Genomic DNA, 23,299 nt, shown 5'->3' on the forward strand with positions numbered 1-23,299 from the left:
CAACCCACCATAAAACACCCAGCTGTTCCTCCACATATTACAATTAGAGGGCAAACCTTGGAAAATGTTAAGCATTTCCCCTACCTGGGTAGCCACCTTTCCCAAAAAGTAATCATAGACAACAGTATTCAACATCAGAATAAATCTCCCCTTGCTAGACATCTCTGAAATAATGTCTTTGATCATCATGACATTGGGAGCCAAACCAAGCTTCTTGTCTAATAGGCCGTTTCATCCCTATCCTGTTGTATGAATGCAAAACTTGGACAACATATCGGAAACAACTGAAAGCCCTGGAACATTACCATCAGTGATGTTTTCAGAAAATATTTCATATCAACTGAAAGGACAGAACAATGAATGTCAGTGTTCTGGCTCAAGCAAACACCATAAGCACTGAAGCCATATTTATATGGCACCAAGTGCATTGGACAGTGTAACAGGGCCCCTGCCATTACTGAGAAGGAGGAGGGAGCCCAAGGCCTGTGAACAGATTTGATGGGGGAAGAGATCTAAATAAGATGTCTGCCCGCCTCAGATGTGGACAGTGATGGACAGACCTGGGGTGGAAAGAAAGGGTGACCCAGGGAGAAACTCAAAAGCCCACAGCTGAGTCCAGAAGAGGTAATTTGGCCCTGGAAGCTGAGGGCCAAATCTGCAGATAACTGTCGCTGATGATGCACTGCAAGCCTGGTATGTCAGAAAGCTGCAATTGAGGGCTAAGGTCTGGCAGGGGAGTGGAGTCAGGGTGGACGGTGGTTGCTTTAAAAGGCCAGCAGGCTTAGAAAATCGAATGATGCAGCCAGAATGCTGAGGGTTCATTTATAGACAGAGGGCTCATGTTTTGGTTTGCGTTTTAACTGGTGGTTTGTGGAAGGGACTAAGGGGTGGTTTGGAGGTCCCATTAATGCCCAAGAGGCATGTGGCCACCTTGAGCCCTGCCAGGGGGCAGGTTCAAGGCACAGACTGGGGCCAGAGAGCCCAGAAAAAGGCAGAGCCTGGGGCCGGAGCAGGGCTAAGGCAGGACCAGGGGGCTCAGACAGAACTAAAGCAGGCTCAGTGCCCAGAGCAGGGCAGAGACAGAGGCAGGGGGCCCAGAACCAAGGTAATCAAGATAGGAGTTGGTACCCAGACCACCAGATCCAACACAGTGGGCCTGGGCTAGAAGGCCCAGCTAGAGAAAAGGAGCAAAGGCAGAAAAAGGCCCCCAACAAAGGAATGATGGTACAGTAAAATCTGTGAGGCATGGGCATGGAGAAAGGGATAGTCAGAGTCAAGTAATTAGCCTTTAAGGCTGAGAGCAGGGACACCTGAGCTCAGGAGCATGAGATCAGATCAGGTTTGGGAAGCCCTGTGGCAGCCTCCCTTTTTCTAAAAGATAATAACATCAAGGTGTGGCAGGAGAGTGAAGGGGGAGATTGCCCAAAGACAGCCAGGTTGGCAAGGGCTGAGGGGGTTCCTGGCACATCACAGCCACCTCTGGAGCAGAACATGGTTACAGACAGAACATGTTATAAGGATGTCTGACAACCAGCTCCCAGAACAGGTCTTGTACCCCCAACTAACCAGTGGTCACTGCTCTAGAGAGGGCAAAACCAGAGATACAAGGACACTTCGAAGACCAAGCTGAAGAAATGCAATATTAACATCAATGCCTGGGAGACTCAAGCACCGAATCGCCCTCAACGGTGTTGTGATGTACAACAAGGCATCAATCATCTTGAACAAACTTGCCTCACTAGGGAGGTGTAGACAGATGAGAAACGAAAGGAAAGAGCTGTGTGTGACCTGACATCACTGAGATTTGCTACTTCCTCCCAGAACTATTTGCCATGTCTACAGTTGAACATGCGTTTCTTGGAACAGCCTCCTCAGACATCTCTGGACTCACCGGTGACCTCCCTGTTAACTGGAAGACTGTCATCCTTGTATCGCAGGACTGCTGATTACAAAAATCACCAAGACTTCCTTGAGAGTCTGAGGCCACCTTACCTACTTCTGCCTTTTATTTATTTGTTTTTTCTCTTGTAAAACTACCATGAACAGAAAACAACAGTCATGCTTGGCCATGGGACTAAGCATATAACCATAGAGTCTTGGGTGGGAACGGGATAGGGTCATATCCCATGACAGCCTCTGCTAAGAAAAATCTCTCTCTCATTAAAAAAAAAAAAAAAAAAAAAGGCACCCAGCCAAGAGGAGGCTCTTCTGGGCTTAAATGGAACAGTGGTCCCTAAAGAGTCTGATCATGCAGATAAACTCTAGCGTAAGGTACAGAAACAGCAAATGCACTCAGAACTGTTGAGATAGCTTCACTTTATTACTTTTATTATCTCTACTTAAAACACAATCTTTTGGAAGTATACATTGGAACAGATTTACTTGTGGATGTATTCATTCCTTTTTCAGCGGCTTATCTGGAGGAAAAGAGAATCTGCATAATCATCCTAAGAACAGTTTCAAACTACTTCCCCCCCCCCCCCCAAAAAAAAAAACCCAAAACAAACAAAAAAAAGATTCAGGGGTTTCTCCTCTGTGGGCTCTGACCTCAAGACCAAAAGAACTGCCTTGTTCCCAGGAGATGAATGAGGAGAAATCTCTGAGCTTCTTAGGCCCTTTCTTGTCCTTTTCAGAGACTTTACAGTGAAAAGATTTGCATTATGGCAATCTTCCCTGCACCTCTTGTTTCTTGTTTTCCTAGGAAAGCCAAGCCTTTGAAATTTTCTTCTATAGAGCAGTGACCCCTGCAGTCAAAATCTGTAGAGCTCTTCCCTAATGCCTTCTACCTGCTTTCCCAATTTCTGAGATATACAGGGAAAAGAGGGGGGAAATAAAACATTCACAACTTTGACAAAGAGTACTCTGATTTCACAGGATTCTCTCCTGTGTGGGACAAGGAGAGAGTTGCTTCCATGTTTGAAAAGAATCAAATACTGCTGAAATAGGGATCTAAAAGAAGAAACGTATTTCCTGCTGTGCTACAGAAAGTTAGAAGGTTTGTGTTTATTTTTAGGTGAACCTTGAACTTTACAGAACTTCTCTACTCCTTCCTAAAAAGATCTGGAGTGAGGTATAGTGAACCATAAACTGAAGATCAGTTGGCAGCATGATGCTATTGGAAAAAAAGGTAAATCTCATTCCCAGATGTTTTGACAGAAGTGTCATATAAAGGACACAAGAGGTAATTTTCCCCTTTGGATTAGTGAGACTTTAGCTGGCATACTATAACCAATTTTAGATGACATGGTTTAAGAAAAGTAAGCAAACTGAAAAGTGCCCAAAAGAGAGAAGCAAAAATGACTAAGGATTTAGAAAACAAGACCTATGAGAAGAAGGTTGAAAGAACAGAATTTGTGTAGTCTAGGAATGAAGTGTTGGATGGCAGTAGCCATGACAGTATAGTAAGTATGCAAGAAACATCAGGTCACCTGAAGGAAAACAACGTCTGAAAATGTGTGCAACATATCTCCCAGCTACACAGTTGGTCCAATGAAAAATATCACCAAAAAAAAATCTTACTTCCAAGGAAAGAGGAGACAGGGGTGGGGATGGTATACGAGCAGCATTCTAAGCCTTCAAATAACATACAAGATGGTTATAAACAAGGAGGTGCACAGCTGTTTTCCATGTTCACAGAGGGAAATTGACTTAATTCACAACAGATAAATTCCAGTTACACACTAAAAAAAATTTTCTAACTAAGAACTGTGAAATACTGGAAGAGGCAGTTTATGAACTCACAGAATCTCAATCACTGGAAGCTTGTAAGAATACAGCCTGGGACGATCTAGGTACAATTGATCCTACCTGAGAAAAGGAAGATGAACTAGGTGATTTCCTGAGGTCCCTTTAAGGCCTACATTTCTATAATAAGCTCTTGCTCAAGAGAGAGTCAAGAGAAAACTTCATATGGAACAGACAGGACTCAATGAACGAAGGCATGTTACGCAAGTATTGATTCATACCTTGTTCAACAGGAAAAATGAACAGAAATAAATGGGAAACTAACAGCTTGTACAGAAACTCTCCTGGGAGTGATTTAACCCTGGTTGCTCCCAGGTTATTCTTCTGGAGTGGCCATTTTTACTGTGGGAGAAAATGCCTAAACATTCGTTCACTTCTGTCTGGTCTCCCAGGAGAAAATGAATGTCTGTACGACACCTAAGAAGCCTCTTAGTTTCTCCAAGTCATCTCCCTCTCCAAGGCTGGCAGGGTGGAGATGGAAGGGAAAAAATAGGGTGCCATGGCTGTCCTGCAGCATAACCAGGGTTCACTTTCCTTGGTAGGCCTGGTATGTCCAAGCCACTGCAGGAAAGGAGTCTAACTAGCCACGGAGTCCAACATGCTCTTTTCTGGCCTGTTCTCTGTTTCTCTGCCAAATAGGCAGGCCTTAGCCACGTTGCATTGGAAGCTACTACAGCCCACTCACTATCAGAAGCTGTACTTCCAACAAGCTTGCTGGATGACAACCCAGTAACTCTTCCCCATTTGGTTGCTTTGGCTTTTTTTCTGGTTGTTATGAGTAGGTCTAAGCTATGTGGGCCTGCAGCTTCTGGCAACAAGGTGATGTGGCTAGGTCTTGAGAACATAGTCATTCTCAAGCTGCCATGACCAAACAGCTTGGTTCTGCTTCCAAAGAGCTGTAACAACACACATCATAAATGATCTCTAGGGCAGTGGGTCTCAACCTTTTTTATATCAGGATCCATTTGTAAATGACATTGATGGCCAGACGTGACCCAGTACCCCTCAATCCTGACCCGCTGCCCCCAGGCCCTCAGTGTATGGGGCAGTGTATGTGCAGTAGAGGAGGTGTATGGGGCAGGCTGGAACTCTGATAGCCTGCAAGGGAAATGCCACAGTTTCCTATGTTTTTCTCCATTTTAAAAATTTGTCGATCCATTTTTAAAGTTTGTTCATAACCCTTTCATATATTCTTGTGACCCACTTTTGGGTTGTGAAACACTGATCTAGGGGCTTTCACTATGGAAAAGAATGAATGAATTTTAAAGTGGGAACTGAAAGTTTCCCCAAGGTTAAAGTCTGCCTTTGCACACCATTATTTCAAACTATACTCTTAGCAGATTAACACCAATAACCAAAAGAAATAGCAAGAATATTTCCATAATTGCTTTAAAAAAGTCTGATCGTAATAGAACTCCTTCCCTCTCTCACCAAAACACATCAACAAGTGTTACTACAGGGTTTACAGCTCTCTTCAAAACACTTTTTCCCTCACAGAGATAAATTAAATACATCCAATATATAACATCCACACACGGATTTCAACTCCTTCAAGTAGAAGCAGACATGCAATTCATTTTATAGTTACACAGAAAGACGCAATGCAAAGCAACAGCAGCAGAGAAGTAGTACCCAGGGCACTGCTGGAGACTGTGCAGCAGAAGCAAAATTTATAAGATAGCGTGGCATAACAACAATAACTGGCATGTGACTTGGTAAAGAGACAATGTGTTCCTTGGTTACTATTCCTTGTCCAGAAAGCTTTCACATTTTCAAAAATGCCTAACTTAGACTGTACTATGAATCTACCCAAGTTTAAATAAATAAATAGATAAATAAACACAGCATTACTAAGCTGATTCCAATTCAGAGACAATCATACAGAACTTGCTTGTTAAACCAACGTTCAGGATGATTTTGGCCTAAGAGACGCTTTCTTAATTTGATCAAAAAAACCTGCCCCATGTCTTATTACAAAACTGAAACATCTGATCATTTAGTTGTATTCCTTTTACATATTAATGTTTCTCTCCTTACAGAGTCAGCCATTTCCTTCCCCAAATGTTTGGTTGTCTTCATTTTTATTTTTAAACTAATTCCTGGCCCAAATCAGCAATCCTTAGCAATCTGAAGCATGAGAGTTTCCCAGCCAAATACATACCACACCTGCAAAATCACACAAAGTCTTAAACAGACACTTTCATAGATATGATTACCATATTCACTAAAATCTACAATGACCCTGAATTTAAGTAAACCCCCAAATAATTAGATTCTATACTTGGAAAAATGTATAAATGTGTTATCATTTTCCATGTATAGAATCAAATTATTGGAGGGTCATCTTTAATTTAAACCCCCTACTGCTACAGGGAGGCAGAGTAAGGAGGGCAGGCAGTGTGGGAAGGTCAAGCAGCTTTCCCTCTCTTGTGCCTGCACCTCTTCAGCCTGTTTCCTATTCTCCCCTTACCTTGCTTCATACCAGCAGGCTCCATCCCCATTCTAGCCTGGGGCACAGTGCATGGCCCCAGACTACCCCTTGTGAGCAGCTGTGCAGGCTATGCACTATTGCAGGGATAAGCTTGGGCTGTACTCAGTGCTCCAGGCTGCAATGCGGATGGAGCCTGATGGTGCAGATCAAGGGTAAGTGGGGAGAGGAGAGGGGCAGGTGGGAGAGCAGAGGCTGCATGGGGGTGGGGAAAGATGAGGGAAGAGGCTGCAAGGGGGAGATAGTGGGGTGCCGAGGTGGCAGTGGGGGCGGAGGCACAACAGCTGAGGCTATGGCCCCAACCCTGGTTAGGGGCTGGAACCAAAGCTATAGCAGCTACTTTCCCCCCCACCATCCTTGTACTCGATTCTAAGACAAAATACTTCCTCTCCCATGTTATATGGGGGGGAAACCTCATCTTAGAAATGAGTGACTATGGTAACCATTTAATATATGATAATTTTATAAATATATATAATTTCATTTATAAATATGTACTGAATGTATTACATGCATATTATATACTATTACATATTATATAAATTGAAAAAAAGATTTCAAAACTCTACAACAAAGAAGTGAAAGTACACAGTGAATTTGTTTAGTAATAGTATTTTAGATGTCCTTACAAGTAAAATTGTAATAGAGAAGTCACAGAAATTAATGTCAAACAAATTAATTCACAGCACTGATTTACAGCAAAGCAGTTGCAAATGCCAAGGTACAGACTGTGGAGGTACAGGTAATTGTATCAGACAGGGTAAGTTACCCATAAGTTATTTATGTCTTTTTATTTCTGCAGGCAGGGACCTCAGATCCTAGCTAATGCCTCAACCATCTTAAATCCAGCCTTGGCTCTTCAGAAAATAACGTAACAAATCATGGTAAGAACACAGCCACAATAAAACAGAAGAGCAGAGGATAGGGATAGTAAGGTTAAATTATCAAAGTGTGAAGAGATAATTTTAGAGAAAGATCTTGCTTCAGCTATAAGCTTTTTATTATTTATGGTTCTATAAAAGTCATAAAAAATGAATGATGGAATAGTCATGAAATAAACAAATGAAAAGCAAATGTATTTACAGGTGTGTGTTTGTTAAGAACTGCCTTCAAAATCAGGCAATATTTTACAATAACTTTGAATCTATTTTAAATTTGCATTTAACACATATATTCCATGATAATCACCATGTTAATATCCTATATTTTGCAAGCCCTGATACAAATTGCAAAACTGAATAAAGTTAATTTATATAAGTGGATTCATTTAGCTACTCCACAGCATTCCCATAGTAAGTACTTTGAGAAACAGACGCAAACAAATAAGTAAAAAATGAAAATTGTAATTAGAGTCGAAGGGGAAAAAAATTAAGAGTACTGAAGTGACTTAGGAGACTAAGTTTCAAATTGCAAAATTACTACAGTTCTAAAATCTCTGTCACCTATGAAAATGGTCATCACTTTCTCTGAGGTTATTAATATCTCAGGAAGTATAAAAGTGACTGGCAAATAACAAGGGTCTCAGCTGTATGTTGGCAGCAGTAAGGGAGGGGAGGGGGTCACTGTCAGACTGATGGATAATAGCTTCCCCTGTGAAATGCAGATTCCACTAAGGTTCTGCCCAGAAAAGCATCCCAACAATTATTTTTAAAAGCCCTTTCCTCATGACATATATAAGGGAACCAAATGGTGGTAATTTTTGTTTGTTGTTCATTTTAATTTGATTTTGTACTGATTATGTTGGTTTAGTTGGTTGCTTTTATTTTATTTTGTTTTGTCTTTTGTTTTTTAAACAGTGGAAATGTCTGTGGAAATCAGTGGAAATTTTAAAATTTAAACAGTGGAAAAATGCGTGGAAATTTTGATTCTATCTTAACTTTTTCCCCCCCTGAATGTCATGAGGTTTTTTGGATGTACTTTGTTGGCTTCAGCATTTTATTTAGGGGCTGATGACACCGTGATTTAATAAATATATCCTGATATTTATTGAAATAAATAGGTGCAAACAAAAAAATAAAGTCAGACGCCATGATTTCCAAAGTATTTGTCTAAATTAGGTTCCTAAATTCATATCTAAACAAACATCTAAATAATTGTCCTGATTTTCAAAAGTGCTGAACATCCAGGCCTTGCTGAAGTCATCCAAAGATGAACATATTAAATATAGACATGAACTGAATACCATATGAAGAGCTTGATTCTCTTTCATAATACTTAAACATATCCTTTTCATAAGGCAGCTCTATTGATTTAAGTTAAGGGAAAGTATTTAATTTGTATCTAAATATACATTTCATACAAAACAAGTTCAGGATTGCAATAACATTAAAAAGGAGATGGTCACAAGATATATGGTGTTTATTTCACAGGCATTGCTATAACCACTACAAAAGGAAAAGGATTATATTGTGCATAAAGTGATGGTGCATTTTACAAACATTTATAAACCTACAACTCAAGGCAAAATTTTGATTTGCACTAAGTAACTTATTAAAAATGAACTACGCCTGTAGGTTATCCTAGGCTTAACTGAGACCTAGACTTAAAATAAGTAAAAGAATTTCCTGCTTTTTCCTAAACAAAGTTATATGTAGTCTAAGAAGTTCATTACAAGAGAGTTTTTGTTTACTCTCTTACATTCTGTGTTTGTAAAGCAATGATCAGTGCCACAGCTAAGCACCAGTTCACATGAATGGATGGAGACTTGATTAAATCAACCTAATGAGGCTAACTTGAATTTGTTAGGGCCTCTCATCAAGGATGTCTGGATGGGGCAAGCACCTGCATTATCACACCTGCTCCTGGTCCCTGGCTAATGTGACTGTCCCAGTTCTCTGAAACCAGATTGGCTGCTTAAAGTGTCACTCACGCCTTTTAAGTGCAGCCTCAGGGTGCAGGCACACCTTCACATAACCTGTCGTTTCCATCAACTCTTCCATTCGCTACGCTCTCTGGCTCTCCTGGATCCTGACTCAACTGCAGACCCTGGCCTCAGATCTCCTCTGGAACTTGGTACTGGCTCTGACCCCTCGTTTCTGATCTCGGTGCACTTCTCAAAACTACACCTCCCAGATCTCCCCTCTCAGCTCTCCTGGCACTTGGCTCCCACATTTCTCCACCCCTCTGGTCCAGACCCCAACCCAATATTTGGGTAATCTGTGCTCCTGCCTTGCTGGCCTACCACAGGCCCAGCTGCTTACATCCTGGCCAAACCCACATAGCAAGGTGTGCCTCCTAGACCCACGGTGGTTTGGGGGAATGGATTTATCACCTGGCAGATTTCTGGGGATGAGGTGCTAGCTGCTTTACAGGGATTACAAGATCACGTTATGGCCCTGCAAATCCAATGCACCCTGCTTCCAGGCCCACCGGTGTCATCTTACTCCAAATCATGTATATTCCGCTACCTGACAAATCCAACGGGGATCCCTACTACTTGTGGGAGTTTATTAATCAGTGTCACATCACTTTTCCTCTCAGCCCCAAAACCTACCAGTCACATGAAGCCAAAGTGGGACTGATCATCAGCCTTTTAAGTGGTGATGCCCTGGGCCTGGGTTTCCCCACTTCTAGAAATCAGCAGACCCCCTCCTTCACAAACTCAAAGACTTTATCCAGGTCATAGCCAAGATTTTCGGAGACCCACACTGAGACCATTCTGTGGAGCAAGCTCCCTTGACCCTCGAACAAGGGCACTGCCCAGTATTAGGTTATGCCACCAAGTTTAGACAGCTGCTCACTGACACTGAATGGAATGAGACACCTCAACATTTCCACTTTCACCAGGGCCTTCAGGGCCACATTAAAGATGACTTGGCCTGGGTGAAGCTCCCTGCTACTTTGAACAGCTAGAGCCCCAGAAGAGTCAACACTGTCCCTGGTGGAATGCACGTAAGTAGACACAACCACAAAAAGATTCCCCTTGCAGACGAAGGATCGTCATTGCTCCCAGGGTCTCCTGTATTGTGGAGAAGCATGGCACTTTGCCCGGACCTGCCCAAGGAAGGGAACGCCAGGCTCCTATACAGGAAACTCCCTGGGCCAGCCTCATTAGAGGAGTGTTGTCTGGGCCCACTACTGACCATTCAGCCAGCCCCTGACTCCCATTAAATGCCCGAGTGCCACCAAACCCCAAGGCTGGCCATTGCTAGTCATGCTTCACCTACAACACTGGCCTGGGGTGGATGTCTCTGTTCTGGCCCTCAGACACAGGGACCTCTGGTAATTTCATGGGCTTAACCCTAGCAGAACAGCACCAGGTATTGGTCAGGCTAAGACAGAACCCTGAAGCAGAAGCAGCCCGTGGATGGATCCACTCTCTCCTCAAGGCGCATCACCAGTGAACCAGTTTTGTTAGAAATAGTGACAGGTGACCACTAGGAGTCTCCTTTTTATCTTATCCATTCCCCTCACTTTTTGGTTATCTTGGGGACACCTTGGCTGTCCCTCCATAACCTGGACATCTCATATGGGTTGAGGAACTCCACTCAACTCGCCCTGCTGCTTGTGCTCTTGCTTAAGGTATTTCCTCAGCCAAGACTCAGGCCAGAAGCAAAGCCAAAGACATCAGGTTATTTGCCTCAATTATAGAAGATCTGTGGACTGCCTTAACAGGAAGTACATATCCCACATACCCTGACCCATCTCTCCCTGCCAAATATAAAGACTTAGCAGACCTGTTTGACAAGAAAGGAGAAAAACCAACTTCCCCTGCATGGCCCTTACAATTGTTCCATTCTTCTTTTGCCAGGAGCACAGATCCCATTTGGATGCGCTTAATCCCTCTTCGAACCATTGCTCAAGGCTCTCAAGTACACTGCAGAGAACCTCTTCAAGGGGCTCATCAGGCTTTCTACATCCCCAGTCAGGGCCCTAATATTCTTTGTTGCCAAGAAAGATAGTTCTTTCTGCCCCTGCATCAATTACAAGGCCTTAAACAAGCTAACAGTTCATAACCATCACCTACTGCCTTTAATGAATGAATTATGTGAGAGGCTTCATCAGGCAAAGATTTTTTTGACGTTAGATCTGCATCCTAATCTGTATACAGGAGGGGGACAAGTGAAAGACCACATTTTGGCCCAGCTGTGGTGATTTTAAATACTTGGTTATGCCCTTAGAACTCTGCAATGCCCCTGCCACAGTCCAACACTTTGTTAATGATGTGTTTGAAGATAAGCTGGACCAATTGATTTGGTATAATTTATCTGGACATTTTAATTCTCTCATGATGCGGTTCAGTGTTCAGAGCATGTGCTCAGGCTCTGGGAAAACTGACTACACGTCAAGTTAGAGAAATGCAATTTGACAGAACCTCAACTGAACTCTTTGGTTATATAATTTCCACCGAGGACCTGGCAATGGATCCATGTAGAGTAACTGCAATCACTGAATGGACCATGCCACATGACATTAAGGGAGTCCAGTGGTTCTTTGGCTTTGCTAATTTTCAGAGATGTTTGATCAGAGGGTTCTCACATGTAGTAGCCCCAAACAATCACCCTTCCTAAGAAAGGGATACCATTTCAATTATTTCCAGAAGCCCAAACAGCCTTCAAGACACTAAAAAAGGCTTTCCCCTCTGTGCCCATCCTGGTGCACTCAGATCCCACAGAACCCTTTTTAGTGGAAGCTAACTCCTCAAGCTGAGCTATGTGAGCTATTCTGTCTCAGGCTTCAGATATGCTGAACAAGTTGCAGCCTTGTGCCTTTTCTTCCTGAGACCTGATTCCACCAAAAGGAATAACAACACTTGGGGCAGGGAACTCCTCATGATCAAGGCAGCTTTTGAGGAGTGGCAGCACCTTCTGGAAAGGGCTCATCACCCTGTCCAGATAATAAAGGACCATAACAACTTGAAATATCTCCAGACAAGCTAGAAACTGAAATTTTCAATGGGTCTACTGGTTGCTCTTCTTTTCCTGTTTTAATTTCATAATCATGCATCATCCAGGAGTCAAGAACCAGAGCCCTATCTTATACAAATGAACCCTCTGCACTAGACCCATTGCCATCTTCCACCATTCTTTACCTAAAAACTTCATTTGGGGAACTACTTGGCAAAGCTTCCTAGCAGCCATTCAAATGGACCTTGTAGATGATCCCCTTGCTGAAAAACTGTCAGCTGGCAAAGCCATCCAAAACTGATTTTTGATGGCTCAAGGGTTTCTTTTTTCTGCCAGCCTGTGTACACCCTGGAGAATCCAGCAATATCAAGAATATTATGGATCTGTCATGACTCACCTCCTACAGGGCACTTTAGGATGTACCACGACCCAGCTTTTAGTCTCTTGGCAATTCTGGAAGCCCTAAATGGGCTATGACATCTCTTCATGAACCACATATGCCCAAACCAAGAAAACTTGAACTTGGTCAGGTGGTCTCCTCTAGTTATTAAACACCTCAGACTACCACAGTCAACACTTTTAGTGGATTTCATTATGGACCTCTCACATTCTAAGAACTCCTCCATGATCCTAGTCATGGTGGATGCATTAACTGAGATGGTCAATTTTATCCCTGGCCAGTCTCTCCCCGCTGCCAGCAAAATGGCTGACCTATTTCTGAGGCATATCTCTCACCTACATGGCTGCTCATCTCAGGTGCTCACCAATCATGGCACTCTAGTTTATTTTGCATTTCTGGCATGAGTTCTGTAAGGTCCTGAGTGTGGAACCTCTTCACTCCTCTGCATACCACCCTCAGACTAATGGACAAATCGAACATGTAAGCCAGATTCTTGAACAGTTCTTCAGGTGCTTTTTAAACTTTCACCAGGATAATTGGGTGACCTTGCTCTCTCTAGCAGAATTTGCATTACAACATTGTCTATACATTCACAAGCCAGACCCCCTTTTTCTCCATCCTCAGTTTCACCCAGCACTGTCTACTTTCCCATGGGTCCCTACAGTGAACAACCTTGTATCCCATCTTGCACAGGTTCAACGAGACCTAAAGACCCACCTCAATGCAGCCAAGAACACATAAAAAGACTAGGCTGACTGATGCTGGCAGCCTGGCCCCACCATTTCAATTTGCAACAAGTCCTGTCTGGCTCTTTTCAAAAACTATCAGCTAAACTGGACCACCAGTACGTGGGCCCATTTAAGGTTGTGGAACAAATAACATTCAAGCTTCAGCTGCCTGGGACACTGAAAGTGCACTTCGTTTTCCTCAAATGTTTCACTGAGAACCCCTTCCCTGGGAGTCTGGACCCTTCCTGCTCCCTGTCCTGCGATAGTGAAAAGTCACAGGTATTAGACTGGGGATGGGCAAAATGGTGGATCCAACCAGTGGCTGGACTCCATTTCCCAGCAATCCCTACCCACATCACTCCTGGCCAGTCTCTGTGGAGACCCCAGGAACAGCGGAGCCATGACAGCATGGGACCACAAAACCCAAATCTGCTGCTTCCAGGGTCTCCATGGACACCAGCTAGGAGCACTGCTGTTCCAAGTCCAGGATCTTGTGGCGGTGGCAGCACAGGGCTAGGGCTCCAATCCATTTCCTGCTAGCAAAACCTGAGCTCGCCACAGCTCTGCCCTGGCTGCCCCCCCTCCCAAGATCCCAGGGTCTCCCCAATCCCACCCACCCATTTCATTCCTGGCTGCGGACCCATCCCAGCTGCCTGGCCATGAACCCTGCCCACATGGGTCCTGCCCCCCACAGTGTGTGGGGGGTGAATGGGCCAGGGTGCCCAGGCAGTGGGGCTGGGTCCAGTAGCAGCAGCCAGAAGAAACTACCACTGCAGGAGCTGCTACAAAATGGAGTCTGACACAGGCACAATTTGGCCCACAGACTGGACTTTGCCCACCCCTGTATTAGACTCTAAACTCATCTGAGGCAAGCTCCACTACTTGATCGACTGGGAGGTCCTGAAGAGCAATCTTGGAAACCAGCCGACCATGTTTATGCACCCAAACTAGTGCAAGACTTCCATCAGAAGTACACAGAAAAGCCAGGTCCCAGGCCACCTGGAAGATGTAAAGGGGGGGTGGGGGGGCGGGAAGGGTTACTGTCAGGGCCTCTGATCAAGCATGACCAGCTGGGCCAAGCACCTGAGTTACCACACCTGGGCTAATGTGACTGCTTTAGGTCTCTGCAACTGGATTGGTGACTGAAAACACTACGAACCCCTTTTAAATGCACCTACAGCCTCAGGCTGCAAGCACACTTTCACACAGTCTCAGTCTGTTCCGTCAAGGCTCGCATTCACTGTTCTCTCTGGTTCTCCTGGCTCCTGTCTCAGCTTGCTTTTCCTGACCCTAACCGCAGATCTCTCCCATGGAACTTGGTACTGGCTCTCTGAGCAGCACAGAGGTAGTAGGAAGTTGCCCAGCACTGGCATAGCTCCTAGCTGATCAGCCCCAGCATGGGCACGGGCGCACACAAAGCCTTCCAGTTCTGCAGGCAGATCCAGCTCACAGTTTATATGTTACTGACCCCCGTCTAAGACAACAAACAAAGTATCAAAAGCGGAGGAAAGAAATACTGTTAATGCATCTAACTACTTTTAGATACTTTAATATGCATTGCCTTTTTCTTTTTAAACAGATCAGGCTGGTAGTCCCTTTTAATAAGTTGGCCCAATACTTTCCTTAATAAGACCCTTTTCCACTTATAAACAACTTTGCCAAATTTCAACTACTGGAATATAGATTTTGTATATTAAGTGTCTCTCTCAGGTTTGAGGGGGGGCAGGGGGAAGAAGTTGTTTTGTTTTAAATGAATTTCAGCCAAAATGGTCCATCTGTTTCAAGAATGACGTATGCAAAGAAAACGCACAGTTTTGTCCATGTTAAAGTCTGGTGACCTTTGTTTTGTGTTTTATGTCCTTAACTCTGGCATGTCCATATTATTAAATGGAGGGAGCAAAGAGCAGACATTTAAAATTTGGCAGAAAGATGTTTTTTGTGCTAAAGAGAAATCTGGCCAAGTCACAAGCCTCTGACAAACTAAAGCCCATACAAAAGGGCATACTTTTTAGATGTCAGTGGCTATATTTCTCATGCTCCAGCCTGGAGCTGACTGGATTTTTACAACTATACTTCTTAGCCACGCATCTGAACTGATCACAGGTATCTCTCTGTGACCCCTTTCTTACTGACTGAGGCAGGATGGAGGAGGGAAGCTACCTAATTTCAAAGCAGACAGAACAAAAGACAGACTTGAGAGGTGGGGCGAGGAAGTTTGAAAAATGGAATTTTGGGGTGACCAAGATTGGAGGGTGGCACAGGAGGAAGAAGAAAAAGGAAATTGGGCAGTGGACTTGAGGGAGGGCAACACTGTGACCACCTGGACAAAGCTGCTAGACCCAGAACAAAGAGAAAAAGACAAACTGACCAGGCAAGGAGTCTAGAGAGAGTCTGTGAAGGAAAATGGGATCAGGTAAGGAGCCAAGTGAAAGAATAAAACTAAGAACTGATGGGGCAGGGAAGAAAAGGCAGAGGTATGCACCAGGAATCTAACATTTTAATCTGTGATTTTATAACTTTAGCATTTTTCATTGGGCATCACCTTGTGTAACTTATTTAGTGTCATTAGACTGAACTCTCCCAAGTCCCCCTCTCCACCTATTCATTATTAGATGTTTGATTTGTGTCTTTTTTTCCCCCTTCTCTCTTTTGCAATAACACACTTTTTAAAACAGCTTAGGTAGTCTACTTTTCACTACCCACTATCATCATCTGTTTATATGAGTGGAAAACTAAGAAGATTTACTGGTAATTTACCTGTGAAGGCGCTTTCATTTCTTGTACCTACAGGGAGAAAAATCTGCAGTCAAGATCCCCATAACAGTTTTCAGAGCACCTCTCAAATTTATGCATATGTGCATCTTTCAAAAGACATTTTACTTTCTTCTACCTTTTTGACATTTATAAAAAGACCTAGTTTCTCTGCAATTACCATGGTGGAAAAGTATCTTGAATGTGAGAAGTAATTTTACCCAGACACAATGTCTGGTTCCCAATAATGTGCAAGCCCTCATGTCCCTAGGTAAAAAAAAACCAAACTAATTCTTCGTGTGTATGTGAGTGCATGTGTGCATGCATTTTTTTTTTTCTTCTTTAAGAGAAACAACATGATCCTGGTAAAAAAAAATAATTGAAACGCTGAAAGTACTAGTGAAAGCTTTGCATCATCAATCAGGTTATTAAATGTGTGCTAACATACTAGGATGAGCATGCATAATGATGTACAAAATATCACAAATGAGACTACAAAATACAGGACAAACTAGTTTACATACATTCATTTAAAAAATGATAAATCTCTTTTCACCTTCAAGCCCGTCATGCCTTTGGCTGATAACTAGTCCAGTATCCTTGAGCTTAACTTTTCCAGACATGTTTAGACTCTAAAATTACATATCTAGAGTTGTATTTAACAACAAAGTGCTGCTGCTGACCTAATTAAAACAAGGCAATTTTACCAAATATTTCATTCATGGTGGGGAAAAAAAAAAGGGGGGGGGGGAGAGACTGATTTTTTTTTTTTTAAAGACAAGTCTTTCATAGATATTATTCATGCTATAAATAAACTATGAGATTTTTAAAAAACAGTGAAAAAAGAGTAGTTTTTTAAAACTTTATAGGGATAATAACAAATTGTATTGGCCTTCTTTTAAGAAGACCTCAATTAACAAATTTCAGGAAAAAATGTAAGACCAGGATGGTTCCCTTAACATAGGCAACACAGAATCTACAAAAAAAAGTTATGAGTTAAATGTGCTGCATTTAGCTGTGTATGAGTAAACAGACTCACTTATGAAATAACTGAAAATGTAACCTCAAAATGGACACGCTAAAACAAAAGCTTGAAAAAGCAGTCACACTCCCTGAAGTCAATTAAGGAACTATTTTCAGGTGTACAAAGCAATGAACTCAATTAAGGTAATTAGTTGCATCTATTCCTGTGACAAAAAGATGAAATTACATCACTGCCAGTACTGCCAACTGGGTGGTAGACAGTAATCTGTGACTCTAATTTTACAGTACATTGCAGGATCAGTAAGTAACACATAACTCGATTCATTTGAATAATTTAGTGAGCAACTTGGAAGCTAGGCAGGCTTTTCTTCAACATTTGCAAGCAGGTTGTTTATACAGGAATATGTAACAGTGTCTACAAGTAGCAAAGCATCTGAAAACCTAAAGAACTAATGAAAACTTGAACCAGATGGTCAGTTCAGAATCTTTGTGTAAATATAACTGCAGCAGATAACTAAATATGAAATATATTACTGCTAGAGACTCCTTTCCCTTTAAAACCTCTACATTAGCATGTCCTTCTATTCTCAAATTTGGATCCATTTAAACAGTATTAAACTTGAATGATTTTTAAATCACACAAACCCACCCAGTTCAGCTATTCATAAAGCTCATACAATAAAAGACTAATTTCCAGTGATATTGCAGCAAATTACTTTTAAAAAATATCTGGTAAACAGAAAGAATATACTAAATGCCAGCTAACACATTTTAACCAAATCAGACCCACGAAAGTACTGTACCAAATATGTGCTGACAGAAAAATGAGAGAGAGAGAGAGAGAGAGAGAGAGAGAGAGAGAAATGGTAGACAAGACTGTTAATGACAATTTGATTTTTTATAATTACAGTTATTTGCTCTAAAATTTCATTGGAATTTAGACAGAAAAAAAATCATTACATTTTCCTTAACGCTATAAATGACAGCATGCTTTATGTTTTCTGACATTTTATATTGTAGAAAAACACGTTGAGCCTTTGGCTTCTCTTATATAAACCAGTGTACGTCAAAAGTAACTCTCACAACTCACAGGTGTCCTGCTAATGTAAAGCCATGTGAAAGAAAAATTTGGGTCTTATGTGAAAATAAATTTCAGGCCCTTTTATACCACCCTGAACTAATACTGAAGTTCTAATGAATCTAGTTGTGTCCTTCTTTCAAGAGAACCAGCTGCAAAGATGTTCAGTGACTGCCTAAAAGCCACTGCACCTCCATTCCTCTCTGGTTTAGCAGCTACTCCTATAATCTGTTCTCAACTTTCACTGAGTTGATGTGGCCAACAACAAGACAGGAGGTTGGAAGGAAGCTGGAACTGCAGTAGGAGAAGAGCCAAAGTGGGAAGAAGGATGGGATAGAAAATGAAGTATATCCTCAGCCACTTCCTTAATAGTTTAAGTCGGCTCTCTGGTTGAAGCCTTAAATGAAGAAATGAACTGAAAGTCACAAAAATGTACCACATCTAAAACAGAAATGTCAAAATACATGCAGAGGCTAGAATCGTCTCTCTTGCAGCTTCTCAAGAGTCTGTTTTAGTTGAGCATATGCTCTGAGGAACTTATTTGGAATCTCTCACCATAAGAAAAAAATTAAAATATACCAGAATACTATAAGAGTAAATGTAATGCAACACGTCTTAACAATTACCCCAAAAATGCAGTAACAATCTATTCATCAAATAAATATAACCTTTAAGTTGTTGTACTTTTCTTACTCTCTCTTTTTCATTTTGCCTTCCTCCCCCCGCCACTGCCTTCCTTCCTTAAACTTATCTACTACAGTTGGTCTCTCTGTTTTGTGCTATTTTATTAATTTTCTACTTTTCTTCCCACATTTATCTTCATTCTCTTCCCAAAGAATTCCCTCTTCTGTTGCAGCTCATTTCAACTTGTTCTTGATGTCTCTGTTTTGTCTTCTTCCTAGTTAGTTTCTTTGCTCAAAATTCCCGGTTCCCTCATATTCATTTTCCTCCCCAAACTTGCTCACTCTTCCTTTGGCTAACCATAACACCCAAGCTCTAGATGTTATATGCAGTTTAAGACCTTCTCCTCCCTGCCTCCAGGGACATATCTTTAACAGTATTGAGAGTTCCAAAGTGGCTACCTGACTTTTCTGGGCAATGCCAACCAAAACAACAAAGATTTTGAGGATTATTAATTTTCCCTTGTGGTTGTCCTATGTCCTTCTCCCTCAGGATCTTTTTTGTTTCTTCAGCGTCATACCAGATATATTTTCCCACTGCTCGTCTCATTTGTCCTACTTGCCATTCCCCTCTTTTTCCAGTCAACAATAGGTCTTCTTCCCCTATCGTTGGCTGATCTGTAACTAGCCTGAAGAGTCTGCTTTTAGCATCTGGGCAATACCAAGCCAGAAGCTACTGTGCTGCTCTCCTCTCTTCTTTGAAAAGAGGACAGAAATGACTTCAGTTTTCCACTGGATAAAAGTGGTAGCCACTGGCTGGTAAGGAGCGGACTATGCCTTTAGCTAGACAGACACAAAAATCAACTTACTACCAAAACATCAGAAGAATGAGGAACAGGACACCCAAATCCCTTAGAATAAATTTGGGCATTCCTTTCAACACTGCATCTTGGGTGACTTCTTAAGCACCTATGCCTAAATACCACTACTGAGCATTTTCATTTTTCTTTTCCATCTAAGTGTTTATGGTTGCTAAGAGAAGAAAAAGTAGATCTACTTACACTGTCAAGCTGGAAGGCAAATTCCACTTGCTCCCCAACAAAAAAAGTGTTACGTGACATTTATAGTGTGATGTCTGGATCCTCATTTGCACTCTGCCTTTGTCAATAATTACCCCATTACTAAAGTGCCTACGATAACCTAAGACCTCAATATACAGAGATCTGAATATGCCCCTTTAAAAGCTTATTAAGGCACATCATCTATAAACTTTTATCAAAATAAACATTTGCAGGCTAATTCATATTACAGTTTGGCATGTTCCTGTTAAATGAAATTTCAGGTTGAGTAGATTTCTAAATTAATCTATTAAAATTCAATTCAAATGACTAAAATTACCCTGTCTTAAGATACGGTCCAACTGTCTTGCTCTCTTCTATACTTGAGAGTATTTTTACAAAAGCATGGCTACTGACTGACGTTAGACTGAGCTTGAATACCCCAGAAGAGTGTTTGGAGTCATCATAATGCCTTCCCCATTATGCTCAGGGCTCAGTCTCCCAAGAGAGTATTAGGAGATGTCTTCTTTTATCTTGACTCTCTTCGGATTGTATTTTGCACTCATTACCACCAACTACCACACTGAAACATCAGTGTGTGTTCCTGGTGTAAGGACAAGATTCACAGTCCAGAGGTATAATGCTCAGCTACTTAAAGACCTTTTGATGCCATAGGAAAAACACTCGACTTAGAGACAACTTCTGCTTCTGTATTTTCTGTATTTTTCGTCCCCAATTCTTTACATTAGTAACGGATATCCCCTTGCTCACTTTATTTCCATTTGATATTATACAAGCATAAAGCTACCCTCATTTAGATGTATCAGTGAATATTTAGCTATGTTATTAGAAACAAAACAATATTATATGAATGCACACTACTGTAATATTTACCATTTTAAAGGTTTTTATAAATAAGAGATTTGTTTATCAAAAGTTTGTCAATTTTGGTTTCTAGATAATCATCTGTAAGTAAGAGTATTCCCATTGTTACATCATAGTACTTTTCTGAGCAACCAATTACGAGGTCACAAAAAAATAGCAGTTACTTCAGCTAAAGAAAACATATTAGAGATAACCTTCAGGGACATCCATGAAAACAAGATGTCTGTTTCCAATGTTAACAACAGGGAAGGAAAAATACAACAAAAATTAGCTGAAAAACTGCCACACTACCGGGACTTCTACAGCGATCCATGAAATAGTCGCATGTCCTACGCATATCTAAGGGTGAGGGAAAGCATAAAGCATTCACTTTCATTGTCCTGGATAAGATGACTAGAATATATGGAGGACAGCTTTACTGGGGAATGAAAGAAAGGGCTCTAGAACAAACCACATTTCTTCTTTCCTACCCCCACTTCCCTCCTCTCCTTCAATATCATCATAGGAAGTGTCCATCACAGACCAAATGTCTTGCTTCTTAGCCAAAAAAATCCTATTGCCTTCAGTGAAGCATTCGTTGAAAAGAAATAGCATGTTGAATATTGGTAGTATATGAAATCTTAGAAATTTAACAGCCATGGGACAACCAGAAGCAAAGGAAGTACTCTTCACCATTGTACTGCCCTCCACGATCTGTAGGAGCCTTTTGGTCTGCTCAATGCCCTTGAATTTTCATATAATCATAGTGACAAAAAGATACCTTTGATTAGCCAAGCATTTTTACTTCATCTTTTCATAATAAAGTATAGGACACTGTACTCCATCATTCATGGTCTCCATTAATTATTTTAACTCATCTTATTTTGTTACATATATCATAACCATTGTCCAGTGCATACAAAAAAAAAAAATCTCTAGCCCACCTACTTAACAAAACTAAATCTCATGTTCATCAGTCCTGTGTTCTATTCTATGTATTGGTTTCTGCTGCATTCAGAGACCAATTCAAAGCTTCTGTTCTGCTAGTCAAAGCTTCCTCTGGGACAACCTTCAGTACTTTCAGGTTTCACTTCTCCACTAATGATCCAGCACGTTTTCATTGCACAAGTATTCTCTGTTGTTACAATGAAACTGTCAATCAATAACAGCACAGGAAGCAGAAGCTGGACAAAAACTACAGAACTTATTATTAGGAAAAAGGTAAGAAAAGAAATAGATCAACAACATTAAAAAAAAATGCCTAGACTCAGGTCTCTCGCTAAGTGTCTCAGAATACATATAATTATGAATAATCAAGGTAAATCATCAACAATCTAAAAAAGGAAGAAAAGGGACACTTTATATTTGTAAATGCTTTGGATGAATTCCGATAGTACAGTTGTAAAGGGTAACAAAAACGAGATTTATAATAATCATGTTGGGAGAACTCAATTATTGTAGCATATACCACTCTTGCAAGAATAATGCATACAAATACTGTATTCCATTAGAATATAATGTAATCCCAAAACTATCTTACTTAGAAGAATATCATCAGGTTTTGCTTTTACTGCTTTTGATTTTTTTTTCCCCTCTCAAGAGAAAGCTTAATATTTTTTACACTTATTTAAGAGAACCCTTTTGTTTCTTTGCCACAGCATGTAACACAAAACAGAAGCTACTGTAATTCTAACTCCGTCTGCAAATATTAACCTCTAAATAAAATACATGGGATCATCTGAGTTCTGCATCAATTGACTAGTAAATCTGAAAAAAAATCGAGATTCTTTCCTCACGTGTGTAACTTACAAGGCTGATGAAGGGTTTTTGAACCCGAAACCTTGCTTAATAACTATTCTCCAACCATTTGGGTTGGTCTAATAAAAGATATCAAATTCACCCAAGGAACCTTGTCTAACTTACAAGGCAGCACTTAAGTCATTAAAGTTCAGAAGCCAGATTCACAGACATTGCTAAGAGCTACCCAAATTATTTATTACCGAAATTGGGGGAAATCAGCCCCTGCCATCTTCCTTTGGGATTCCTACTAGATTGGGTTTCCCAGATTTACTGAACCCAAATGGCAAGGGTACCTTAAGGGAATCAGTGAATCAGAGCACATCCTAGAGTTTATCATGCCATGCTAACCTGATATGTGTCTTTGATACAGTAACTGATTATCCAGACAAAGTAATATAAGATCTCTCTCATTTATCTGGACTATAAAACATTTGATATGATGTCACCTAGAAAATTATTAGTTACAATAGAGAAAATGGGGATTAGTACAAGAATTGTAAAGGGAAGGTTGAAAGAGGTGTTAGGCTTAACAAACATTTCAGGGATTAATTTTACTTAATACTTTCATTAATGACTTTGGCACAAAAAGGGTGAGTGCACTGAAGAACATCAATACAGAGGAGGAGAACATCATATAGGAAAATGTGAATAACTTAAGTAAACTATTATGAAATTAAATTTCATAATACAGAAGTACAACATCATTTGCTTTGGCACTATGCTGTAAGCAAAGGATTCATTAGTTAAAAAATCACTATGATCGGCTAACATATCCAAATCCTTCTCTCATATTCATTTTGTCACCAGTATGATACAGCAATGAAAAATGTAAATACAATGCAACTGGGTAAAGTATTTCAGTAGCGATAGGGATGTATTAATGCCACTGACCAATGCACTAGTAAGGCCACTCCTAGGGCAGATGATTTCTAGGGAAA

At 41.1% G+C, this 23,299-nt stretch overlaps 1 protein-coding gene across 1 annotated transcript in view; it reads right to left on the reverse strand.

Annotated features, from left to right (window-relative positions):
* COMMD10 (COMM domain containing 10) overlaps window positions 1–23,299 on the reverse strand; it is a 223,811-nt gene that overhangs the window by 91,194 nt on the left and 109,318 nt on the right. Inside the window, exon 7 of the mRNA XM_025204614.1 lies at window positions 15,964–15,990. Within this exon, the coding sequence (XP_025060399.1) occupies window positions 15,964–15,990 (27 nt within the window). The remainder of the gene's footprint in view (window positions 1–15,963; window positions 15,991–23,299) is intronic.

Source organism: Alligator sinensis, unplaced genomic scaffold (assembly GCF_000455745.1).
Source record: "Alligator sinensis unplaced genomic scaffold, ASM45574v1 scaffold609_2, whole genome shotgun sequence".
Taxonomy (NCBI): domain Eukaryota; kingdom Metazoa; phylum Chordata; order Crocodylia; family Alligatoridae; genus Alligator; species Alligator sinensis.